The 12740-nt window shown below is 40.3% G+C and overlaps 1 protein-coding gene across 1 annotated transcript in view; it reads left to right on the top strand.

Annotated features, from left to right (window-relative positions):
* xylt1 (xylosyltransferase I) overlaps positions 1–12740 on the top strand; it is an 84257-nt gene that overhangs the window by 65676 nt on the left and 5841 nt on the right. The window contains exons 9-10 of the mRNA XM_063882751.1: positions 4376–4574; positions 11653–11986. Coding sequence (XP_063738821.1) covers positions 4376–4574; positions 11653–11986 — 533 coding nt within the window. The remainder of the gene's footprint in view (positions 1–4375; positions 4575–11652; positions 11987–12740) is intronic.

Below are 12740 nucleotides of genomic sequence, written 5' to 3'. Positions count from 1 at the left end.
TTCTGTCGTGTTCTGTGGGAAAAGCCGAGCATAGAAAGGAAGCATGTTTCCATCTGTCGTGCCTCAAAACCATTTATCGGCTCCAGCTGTTTCTACTCGTACATAAGAGAGAGCGAGAGCAATCCCAGGACAACTTGGTTCCATACATGCATGTCTATATGTGTGTGTCTTTGCATGTGTAATAGAGAGAGGGAAATCTCCGTCATTGCCAGGAAATTTGCCTGTGTGAAAAATGCATTTCCTCAAGGAAAACAAGCAAGCCGTTAACATTTACACCTAAAAGCACTTTATGAAAGCTGAGAGGTCAAAAGGCAGGGAGTAGAGATAGCTACTGTAAATGTCTGTGTGTATAATGTATAGGTGGTGTATGTGTGTGACTGTTTTGGAAAGCAACTCAAGTGTGTGTCTGTTTATGTTAATGTGTATGCATATGTAGGCAGTGCTTACACACAAACTCATGTATCAACTATCCTCAAGGAATCAGTGATCTAGACTTAAATGGAGTTGTTTTTGAGGTATATGTAAATGTCTCTGTGTCAACCCATGAGGGATCCAGCTAACAAATGCATACAGATGTGTAACTCACACATAAGGGGACACATCTGCATGTGTTACTGCTGTATTAAATTAATACTTTACTGCATAATTATCATACGAATTACACAACCCCTCTTACCCTAAAATCAAAAACATTTTCCCTCCAAACAGTGAACAAAGAATCCCACATCTTATAATTATTTAAGAAAATTCAGGCCATGTTTAACAGAAGCAGAACAATTTCAAAACATCTGTTTACAAACTCTCAGTATTCGGAAGAGTAGAAGTCTGGCGCAAGCAAGAAACTGAGAATGTGCAAGTGTTTAAAACAATGAAGTTGTTAGTGAAAATGCATATGTTTGTGAAATACTGAATGGATACACAAGACTTGGATTATAGTGCAAGAGTTTGAACCCGCATGTGTTCATGGTTTTGCTGTCGTTAAATGCAACTCACATTTACATAATAACATCTAGATCTTCCTAAATGTCAGTTCCTTTGTACACAGCGGTGGCATAGGAGATAAAAAAAACTTTACTTTTAGAATTAAACGTAATAAAGGGGGAGATCATTTTTGCGAGAAAGTATTCCTTTTAGCCTTTTGCGTCTTAACTACTCATGCATGTCAGGAGGAAGTCTACGAGGTGTCTGAAAGCCTGCAAAGCTGTTTTTATGTTGTTTTTCACATAGCTGAGTCTACGTCTTCTCATTGCAATTTATTTGGGATGGAGCTAATTAAAAACAGATGGGAAGGTGGGTTCATAATAAAACAAATGATTTAGGTGGTATGTGCCCACCTTTCTGAAATATCTAAAAGCGCAGCAGGTTGACATAAATGTTTTTCTTTTCCATTGTTAATCTGCAACCATCATGATTTGTTTTTGTTAGAATCCGTCTGCTGCTGAAAAACTGGTTTTACTTCTTCTCAATTTGTACAAAATGATACATATTTATTTTTCGGATACGTTTTAGATATGTAAGCTTTCATCCAATATTATTGGTTTCAATACACGATGATGCATTTATATCATGACCGTTTTACAAAATAAGCAAGGACATCTGGATGAGGCAATAGAGTTATAACTTGTGATACTGTACAGGTCAAAAATAAGTCTTGAGATTTCTCGAAAAACTGTAGGAACACAATGACTGTCAGGATTGGGGGAAGGATCCAGGTGCAGAAGCAAATAGAGGAGGCAGGGGTTCCAACGTAACAGAGGGCGAGCTTTTATTTATAAAAAAAAGCTGTTGACAAAAACGCAGACAAAAAGTACAACCAAGGAAAAGTATCAAATTAAAACTCAGACAAACCAGTGGAAAAAGGAGGGCTGAAAAAGGGCGATCCAAGATATCACGGGGAAACAGCAAGAAAGGACGAACAACGACGACGACACGACAAAGAACACAAAGGAAAGCACAGACTAAATACAGAGGAGGGTAATCACAAGACAAGAAACAGCTGAGAAGGGGGAGGAGACACACAGGGGCAACAGGTGAGATCAGACAGGAGGGAAACTAAAGACAGGAAGTGAACAAGACAGGATGTGACAAAACAAGATATACTTCAAAACAAAACCGTAAACTATAAATACAAATCTGAGATCCTAACAATGACGTATTTTTGGGATGCTATGTAACTTGAATTGAAAGATAATACATGAGGCTAAAATGGGGCTTACCCAATATACCCATGTAATATTCAACTTACATCATATGTCATAAGTTAACACAGTGTTAATACCACCAGTCCCGTGCAGTGTATGCTGTGTTCCTGAATTCATTTTAAAAATATTATTAATAAATCACTGTGACCTGACTGGGCAGAGACAATGAATATAACCCCATTTATTGTAAGTATTCAAGGGCCAGATAAGTGTCTGATACTAGATTAGGACGTTTATGAATATCAGGAAATTGCAAATAGAAAAATGTGAGCTACACTTATTCACAAATCAAGCTGGACAAAAAGGAGAAATAAAACTAAGAAAAGCTACAGGATTTTTTTTTAATTGAACCAAGCTGTGGTTTAAAGGCATTATATGAATTAAACACAGCATGTGTGTGTGTGGAATGACCAAACAAGTCAGCCGTGGCCTCACTTGTGTTTTATTGATTTGGACTTCTTACTACTCGGGTAAGATAATTAAAACCAGTCAAGGTTTTGCTTAAAAGTCTGAACTGCAGATAATTCCTCACTCACAAAATATGTCTTATTAGAATAAAGTATGGCCTGGTTCCGTGTGCCTCGAATATTTAACATGCACATAGAATTTAGATGTGCAACCAACAGACGGCTGGGTCAGCTTCAGTATAAAAGGAAAAGTCCAGAGAGAGGGATTTGGCCCTTTTAGCAACCCGCTGTGACTCCAATGGAGAGACTGTGGAGTGAAAGCCTGAATGGAGCTTCTGTGCATGCTACGCCCAAACCCCTTCTCCCCGCCTCTCACACTGGCAGCCACATCTCTTTTGGGAAAGACGGGGCAAGGGGAACGAGAGCCGAGGACAAAAGGCAGGATGAAAGAGAGGGAAGAGTGGAGAGGAGCAAAGAGAGAAAGGCAGATGCGAAAATATAAAACAAGAGGAAACAGGGGGAGAGACAGAGGGTAAGGGAGCAGAAGGGGGAGTGCTCTGCTATCCCTGTGGGTGTAAATGTTTGCTGTTCTGCTTGTCATGGTAGCATTTACCGGGATGGGTTGACTCCTGGTCCTTTAGTAGAATACTGATGAAGGTGTGTGTGTGTGTGTGTGTGTGTGTGTGTGTGTGTGTGTGTGTGTGTGTGTGTGTGTGTGTGTGTGTGTGTGTGTGTGTGTGTGTGTGTGTGTGTGTGTGTGTGTGTGTGTGTGTGTGTGTGTGTGTGTGTGTGTGTGTGTGTGTGTGTGTGTGTGTGTGTGTGTGTGTGTGTGTGTGTGAATAAAGAAAAGTCCAAGGAAGCAGAAGAGACGAAGGATGAGCGAAAGGAGTCAGGACGTGTGCAAAGAGCAGCTGCCAATTGTTCCCTATCCATGCCCACCCTGGCCTCTTTTTCTGTTTTTCCAGAAGTCACTCGGGCTGGCTGCCCCGAGGGCCGGCTCTCTGCCACGTACGGAGAAACACACAACTGACTAATCACAGGGGCGAGACCTTCATACGGCTTCAGCTGACTGAATTGACCCAGTTCAACTTTTGTTTCCGCAAACTCGTAATGCGTTTAGCTGGATTGTCTGTGTGTGTTCGGAGCTCTGTCTAATCTGATTGTTGCCAATAAGACACATGGCAGTTCTGTAATTTTCTGTAGCTGGCAGAAGGCTGCGGTCTCGTCAGTCACATGTCTTCTTTAACCAGCATTTCCACTTTAAAACCAGAGCACATGTTGAAGCACACACTGCACAGTAAAGCAATAATTATCATGGAAGAAGGTTGTCATTTACTTTCTTGGAGGTCCTTTGGCTTACATAAACTTTTCACTAGTCCATTACTTAAATTTGATCTACTGCAATAGCCCTGTGCAAGCATTAAAATTGTTTTTCAAAAAGCCCTGGTTATCTAAGCGTTGGCAAGGCAATGCTTAATGGGGATTATCGGCCTAGTGGACACATGTCTTTGACCAATTGGTTTTCTTTTAAAGGTCATTGAATTAATGTCTACCATGTCACACAATCACAGAGCACATTGACTCCCCCACTAATCTTCAATGCGAGCATGCATTAGCATGTCCAGGGCTAGTTCCTTCCAGACACTATCCACATGAATCTTGATATTCTCCTCTGCTTACACCGTTGGCGCTGGAAAGCTGCACAGCCGGCAGGTCAGCAGGTATCAGGTTTGCTAATGGGTGCTCTCTATCTCGGTGTTCTGCCAGGTATTTCCCCATGGGTCATCCGGTGTCAGTTCATCTCTACTTCCAGGCAGACCAGTTCCAGGGCTACCTGGTGAAGCACCACGCCACCAATCTGGCAACGAGCAAACTCGAGACCATGGAGACCTGGGTGGCTCCCAAGAAGCACTTTAGGCTAACCTCGCCTCCCAGCAGCACATTCAGCAGGTTGCACTTCTCAGAGGTGAGTCTTTATATTGTCCCGCGTAGCATAGCATTTGTTTTTAATTGACATTGAAGTCATTTGTTTTGCCTGAGTCACAAAGCAATCAGTCGGCAATCGCCACTGTCTGGAAATGAGTTCCATAAAACGGTAAGCACCACATAGGAAAAAAACATCTCTGCAGCATATAATTAGAGGTGAGACGTACAGCTCATTGCCAGGGTGGCCTTATATTCATTTCTATGGCGACCTTGCAGAGGCTCATACTGTAGCAGTGCATCCGCACACAATTAAACTGGGGCCTGTAATGGCCTTGTAAAATGTAAATTGATTGAATTCAACCAAGTTCATAGGGATGAGCGCTCCATGTGCTGCTTATTTGTTGTTTCCTAATAGAACGTCTTCTCACCTTCACACTGCAATGCTTCCCTTGATTGTCTTGTTATGTTAATCTGTGCTCCTGTTTACTACAATGCCTGCTTGGGATACAGCAGCACTGCTGTGATGAGACAGCCACAGAGAGCCTTTTTAAAAAGGGACAAAATTAACTGAGTGAATATAAATTGACCTTTTTCTCCAGTTAATCAGACGCAGCTTTGTAGGTAGATTCTCAAGCCAGTCTCTACGACTCTTTGCTCAATTAGAGACTGAAGACCCTTCCTGGCTTGCAGAGTGTCACTTTTTTGGTCACTTTGCTGGTTTTAAGCCCGGATAAATAGGAAGGTTGGACATACAGCTAGCAATTCCATCCCAATAACAGTCTATGGATTAAATGTGATATTGTAACATTTAAAAATACAGGACAAAAATGATTTATGTAATGTGGGTCTAGAAAAGCATTAAAGTCCTCAAGTGATGGCCTATTTCAATGGCAAACATTTAAATAAAAAATCTACAGAAGAAAGTTCATTTGTAGTTCTAAACATATTTGGGTTTTTTTACTCACTTTTTTTCTATGACAGCCAATACCTATTTCCTTACTATTGAGTTGGCAACACTGATTTAGGACGACCTTTCATATTGGGGCATTGACAGGAAGAAAACACTGATGTACCAGAAACAAGTGAACATAAATGAATTTCTGCAGCTGCTCACAGATACACTCTAAGAAACTAATATAATCTTAAAGCAAAAGTTATACATGTTCAACGTTTAAGAGTGTTGTGTCCTTGTTACAAAGCAAGTGGCTATAGCTCTTTGTTTCACTACAGGTAAAGAGCAGACTTTCGTGACCACACCGACCAATTACAACCATTTAAAATACACATAGTATCCTTGACTTCACCAGTTAGGAGAAACTCCGAGTGGCCAGTGTTGGCCGTCACAATGTTGGCAAAATGACCCCGGTAACTCCAATCTAATCCAAAAGTGGTTACCGTTGGTGGAGTTAGCAAACTAAGCTAGCAAACTAATTCAGCACCCAACTCTAATCTCTCATTCATTTAGAGCTTAAAATGGATTAATTGTGTAAAAATTCCGCTAACTTAACGTTAAATGGGGAAATGAGATACATACACCAAAACCCTTTGTTGTACCAGGCTATAAACATGTTCTTCTTTGCAAGGATGTTTTTGTAGATTGAATGCCGGTTGGACCTGGCCCCAAGTGTCTTGCCAACTTTTAAGAAACAACTTTGCTTTTAGAAATCTTCAGACCATCGTTTGGCAGAATATCTGACTTTCTGGTGTTGCAAGTGAACCCCACTGGAACACCTAGACACTTACACCCGATTTTACCTCTTCCAGCACTTTCAAAGTGACCTCAGAGGGATTGAGATGGTGAGTCGCCCCATGAAGGTCCCTCTCACTAAGCCCTGTATCTGTCTAGACTATAAAAATTGTGAGTGACAGTGAAGTGATGTTGGCTGTGGCTTTTATCTGGTTGCTCAGCCTGAGAAAAGCTTTCACTGTCTGCCACTGTGTGGTGGCTGTCAGTCAGTCAGTTTGTCCATGTGTCATTCAGAAACACGAACAGAAAGAGCATCAACAGGACAGTACGGCGTAGCAGCAGGATCTGCGCTTTTTTAGTTACTAAGCAGATTCAAGCTTTTACACTAATTCTATATGCTGGAGTTTGCTAGATAGACCATATGGTTGGCTTAACAATGGGTTGCTTGTCCTCTTTTAGATAGAAAGGAAGACAGATATGGCTTTCTTTTCACTCCTCTGCTGCCGCCTCCCAGCTGCCTTTATAAGCATTTTTACAGCATGATTTACTGTTGGACCACTTACAGCCCACACAGTTAAAATTAGTATTTCACCTTAAGTCAGCCCTGACATTGAGAGGTATATTATTCTTAGTTTGACAAATCTTTTACAGTGACTGACTTTGACTGATGGTTTGGACCTGTTATACCAGAAGGTTTATTCTAGTGGATGTCACCAGAACAGTTGCCTATTTGACGATTTGAGCCTGTTTGGCCTGGCAATATAACACTCAAATTATCATAAATCATGATAGCCTATTTTGGTAAAAAATGTCATTGCTCTAACTGTTAATAAAACAGTGAGTGACAAAATAACAGGAACACGGGATGATGTAATTTAACAAAATACGAAAACCTGTGTTGTGAAAATTGTGTGCTAAAGCTTCAAACATGTTATATTATGTGCTTCAAGATGTCTTTCATTTAAGAGTGGTCATTTAAAGAAAGCATGATTTATTTTTTTGACTGATGTTGCTATTACTTTGTGTGGTATATAGTTTTCAGTCCTGGACAAAGCTTATTTCAGAATTGTTATTTGAACCCCTTGCAATAAATATTGCATAACAGTCCATTTTGCAATCCTTTGCAAAAAAATCCTAATTGTTCTGAATTATCTGAGCCTAAAAAGATAAATTCATTAAGTTTTTATTTCACATGATCTATTTCAAGCCGAGCCTTTATCCTCCATTTTCTTTTTAGATAATGTAAACACAATAAACCCAACACCCAGATGTCCTCTTCTAAGCCTTTAATAGAGCTTGGCATAGGCAGTTTTCAGTAGAAGTAGTATATTGACTTTTTTTATTAGCTTAGTTTTAATGCTAAGCTAAGCTAACCATCTGCTCTTTGGCAGGTTTATTGCTTCTGTTTTGAGGCATTCTGTTCTCTCTCCTCCATCCTTCCTTCCTCCATCCGTAGCTCCACAGTGCATCTTTATTAGCAAGCGCTGTCTTACAGTCCTTTAGTCTCGTAAACGTGTCCCCGGGGAGTGCTCCGATGCTAGTGGTGAGCACCTGTGTTTGATTACCCTGACACAAAGTGCCACTAATCAGCCTCTGAACGGGGCCTCAAGGGGCTTTGATGCCCTTTCGTTGTAAGTAGGGCCAGATGTACTACTGGGACAGTCCTTGCTGCTGCCTGATTAGATTGACCCGTCTTATTTAATGGAGAGGTTGGCGCCGGCAAGCTGGCGACGTCGTGAAAAGGTCTTCAGGGTCAGGAGTAAGAAGAGGAATACAGGTGGATTATGAGATGGGAGCATCATTAAATCAGATACAGTTTTTAGCAGAAGATAAAATAAGTGAGTAATCAATATGAAGCATGGAAAAGTAACATTATATACGTGTCATTTTCTCCTTTGTGCTTAGGTCAACAGCAGAGGACAAACAAGGGGTAAATCTGCTGAAATCATTAATTACTAATTTGTTGAAGTGAGTAAACAGGCCGGCAGCGAGACGGGAAAACGTGAAGTAGAGGTCATAATAAGGTTGCCAGATCAGCATTACCTCCACAAAAGCATGTTCTCCTAAGCACAGTTATCAGCAAAAAAGGTCATAAGCCTCCATCTCGGTGAGCAGTCATAAGGCTTGATTGGGTATTGGTCTTAAGCCAAAAGCTTATGGTGTTGAAGCAGCAAGGGACAGGTTGAGGGTGGAGGTCATCGTTAGCTGGAGACTGAAATTGACCATTAGTTAATCCCTGTTTGACCCACCGTCATACTGGAGGAATGGATTTCTCTCTACTGGTGCCTTTGTCTATTACCTGCAGATGTATGTTGAATTCAACCAAGTCAGTGATACCTTAGTCACAGAAAGGAATGAATGAAACATTGAAAACAAATTTACTCCAAACCTTTTGTAACTTAAGCTACACTAAAACATTTCCTGTTACCTTCCCAAAAGGATAACAAAATACAACATTACAAAATAAAATAGACTGCAAATATGTGTTATGCTCCCATCAACAGTTATGACTAAAATAAATAATGAGTCCAAATGTAATGTATTCAGAGTCATATATGTCTCCCACATCTCTATTAGATTTTAAAAACAATCCATTTAGTGTTACTACATCAGAAGGAACGTCATCCGAGCGAAAATGTACTTTGATGATTAATTTTCATTTTAGTGGATTTTTTCTGATTAAATGATATTTAAATAGGTATTGAATAATCAGAATACCTTCATCAGTCCCACAGAAGGGACATTTTAGAAGGTACAGCAAAGAGCCAAAGAAAGCTTCATATTTCTCAAGAAGCATGCATTAAAAAAATTGAAATTAAAGATGAAAAATGAACTAGAAATTACAGAAGAACGCAATAACGTTGTCTAAAATTACAATAACTATGAGATACTAAAAACATTTCCCAGAGAAAATGTCATTAATATCGTTTTTTTTTACTTCACACTTCAATGCTCTGCTCAATATGATTAACAAATGGTGTGTGCATTGAAATATGTATGTATTTTTTCTCCATTATTTCAGCTGTTGTTTTCATTTTGCACTATTGGAATTAAACTCACGAATATACAAAAATAGGTTTTACCATTCTAAATATTATATTATTATGTACTTACCTGAAAACAAGCTATATTGTGACCTATATTGTCATAGAGATATGAAATAGCATATCACTGGAAAACATATGTTATCCTTAATGCTAGCCCCATTAGTAGTCATGATTGGTGCAACATGATATTCAAAAGTAAGAAGTACATTTAATTAGCAGTTTTTTATCTGAAGTTATTTATATTTGTGAGTTGTGAACTAACTATGTAAATGACCGAAGATTTTAATTCAATTCAGCCATTTGGCAGCATCCCACAGGCTGAGAACTGCTGGAAAAAACTGAAATGTTGTGGATCTGCGTGGGCTTTAGGACCTCAAGCTCTGTGCATAACAAGGCAATAGGTCGATAAATATGTTCTATATATTTTAAACTTTGTTAGGTAGGAATTGCCTGTACCTCAGTTTATTCCATATGTGTTTCTTGGTGAAGAAAGTGAAAAAAGACTTGTCTGGCCTCCCTAAAAAAAAAGGAACTGCTCCTCCACCAGTTTTGCATAATTAACTATGCACTTCATTGACGTTTGTTGGCGAATAAACTCTGGGCAAGAAGCAAGAGCAAGTCTTGAGGGTCCCCTCCTACCCACAGCCTTTGAATATTGTCAGAATCTCCCTCTCATAACTCTAACTTTAGTCGGCCTTCTGCCTCCTCTCTCCCAGTGGATTACAGTGAGATTCTTCTGTCAATACTCCCTTCATTTCTTTCTGGGGCTCCGAACAAGAGCGCTGCCAATCAATTGGTGGATCTAGCGTGTGCCAGGCTTGAATAAAGTAATGAGCTACTAAGGTGCCAGACAGGAGTCCTGAGCAGTAATTTAAAGAGAAAAGATCCAAGGTCCAAGGGGCACAAATGGCCAGAGGTCAGTCCAATAATTGAGATGAAAGCGAGGTGTCTTTTCACGGATGGCCAAGACACACACACACACACACACACACACACACACACACACACACACTCGCAGTCTAAGTTATGCGTTTAGTGTCTATTTATACTGGACATCGCAATCTCAATCCTCAAAGGATGCAGTACAGAGTCAGTTCCAGTCAGCCATTGATCGTCCAGAAGGGTGAGGTGTGTTAATCAGCTACCATTGTAAAGGATGAGCGCTTCCTAAAGACGCCATCATTCTCACGTTTCTGCCAACACCCCCAGACATCGTTCACTGTCTCTGCATGTGTGTGTGTTGCCTCCCTCTCTATCACCCCATCTCCCCCATCAATCTCGATTCCTCCACGTGTCTCATTTTGCATACAGCTCCGTTCAGCAAGTGTTCAGTTACAGCTTTTACCGCAATGGAGACATTATAGGCAATTAGCCATACTCATGTATTCACGCTGTTCCCGTCATTTGTTTCTCCTTTCTTTTTCCTGTCTTTTTTTTTTTTGTCAAGTCCTTCAATGTCCTTTATCCTCAAATCATTAGTTCAAAAATACATGACCTATAAATCTAAGTTAAATTAAACAAACATGCGTGTGCTAAATGTTAATTATGTAAGCTTGCAGGATGTAACAATCTTAAATTGGCTCCTCGTTCCTCTGGCAGTGCTCCAGTGTGCGGCATGCTGGCAGCTAGTTCTATATTCTGCAGCCAGAGGCACTGCATGTCTCGTATATTCACAAGAAAAGTATTTGACTTTGGTATTATCTGTTACGTTTTTATATTCAGTTTATTTACCGCAAAATTGTCGCAGAGACTACAGCATTTTCTACCTTTGTTAACGCACTTAGACCTTTTTTTTAATGGGAGTTTGCTCCTAGCATCCCTTTTTCTTCTGTCAATAGGCTGTCTGCGTATCATGTCAGTATGTGTTTTTTTTCCCCACTGATGTCAGATTGTAATCCTCTCCTATGCAGTTTATGTTGAGGACAAACACTGCTCACGCTGGATCCCGCTGCTTATTGCCCTTCTTCTCTCTTTCGATCTCTGAGATGTGTTCTGAGAGCAAACACGGATGCATTTGATCTCCTCCCCCCCCGAGGGGATATGGTCGGGGTCTAGTCATGTGCGATCCTCGGGCTGCCTCTCATTTTCCCTTTAAAAGATATACTCAGGATACGGCTCTATCAGACAAATAGACTCAAAACGTGCAGGGAGAAACAATCTGAGCTGTCAGCTTCTACTCATTATGACGTTATATAACAGCTGTGTGGAGGGCTGGGCTGCAGTGTGTGGCTGTTTGATGAAAAATACATGCCGGAGATTAATCTCCATAATAATTCGGTGCAGATATTGGTTATCTTAATCGTGAAATGGTGATGCATGCACAGAGTATCTATTTATATCTTGCTCCACCTCATTCTGTCACTCTTATATACTCTCTGTTTTAGATTGGCACTGAGTGGGATGCCAAAGAGCGCATGTTCAGAAACTTCGGTGGCCTGATGGGCCCCATGGACGAGACGGTGGGCATGCAGAAGTGGAGCAAGGGGCCCAACGTCACCGTTACGGTCGTGTGGATCGACCCCACTAATGTCATTGCGGCAACCTATGACATCCTGATCGACGCCAGTGCCGAGTTCACACACTACCGCCCGCCGCTCAACCAGCCTCTGCGGCCCGGCGTGTGGAGCGTCCGCATCCTGCACCACTGGAGCCCCGTGGCCGAGATGCGCTTCCTCATCGCCCCGTTGACCTACAACAAGCACCAGCCCATACGACAAGGTGAGAGATTCATTCCTCCCTCTGTTTTGTGTTCCTCGACATTTGTTTCTGCAGCTTCATCACAACACAAAATGATTATTGATCTTGTTATTCGGACAAATAATGGCACCGCTGTGCTGTTCTTCAACAGATAATCATTCATCAAGAATATACTTAATGTGTTACTCAGATACATAATCATTAGTTTGCTTCATATCTCCATTTGATGCTACCTACTACTTCTACTCTTCTGCACATCAGAGGATCATTTTACTTATTTGACAGTTAGAGTATATTTGGATTTTATATAATGCAACAATTGCAAACCCCTCTGTGTTCTCCAGGATGTATAAGTAAAATAAAGATGTTAATCTTATATTTACTAACACGTATAGTCGTTCGCGCACCTGGTTTAAGTTTATTTTCTTTAAAAAGTCATTGCTATTTATTTTTATTGAGAGCAATAGGCTATAGCATTCTCAATGGGATTTCTTTTGGAAATAATCAAAGTAGAATAAATGGATTTTTTGTACAAACTATTTCATGAAAAATGACCAAGTGATTCGTAGTTATAGAAGTCTTATAAATTATTTAATTGGATGTTTTTTTTATTTATTTTGTTGCAATGTAAAACATACTATATTCATATTATGATGTAAGATACTTAAACTTAACTCCACTAAACCTTACTAAAATGGGAAGACACAGGTAATAATAATAATACTCCAATAACGTTAATATTAACTCACTATGAAAGAGGCCGTTCTGGAGAATA

This window comes from Eleginops maclovinus, chromosome 5, assembly GCF_036324505.1.
Source record: "Eleginops maclovinus isolate JMC-PN-2008 ecotype Puerto Natales chromosome 5, JC_Emac_rtc_rv5, whole genome shotgun sequence".
Lineage (NCBI taxonomy): Eukaryota > Metazoa > Chordata > Actinopteri > Perciformes > Eleginopidae > Eleginops > Eleginops maclovinus.
The sequence above is the reverse complement of the archived record's forward strand: the minus strand, read 5'-3'. Positions and strand labels throughout refer to the sequence as shown.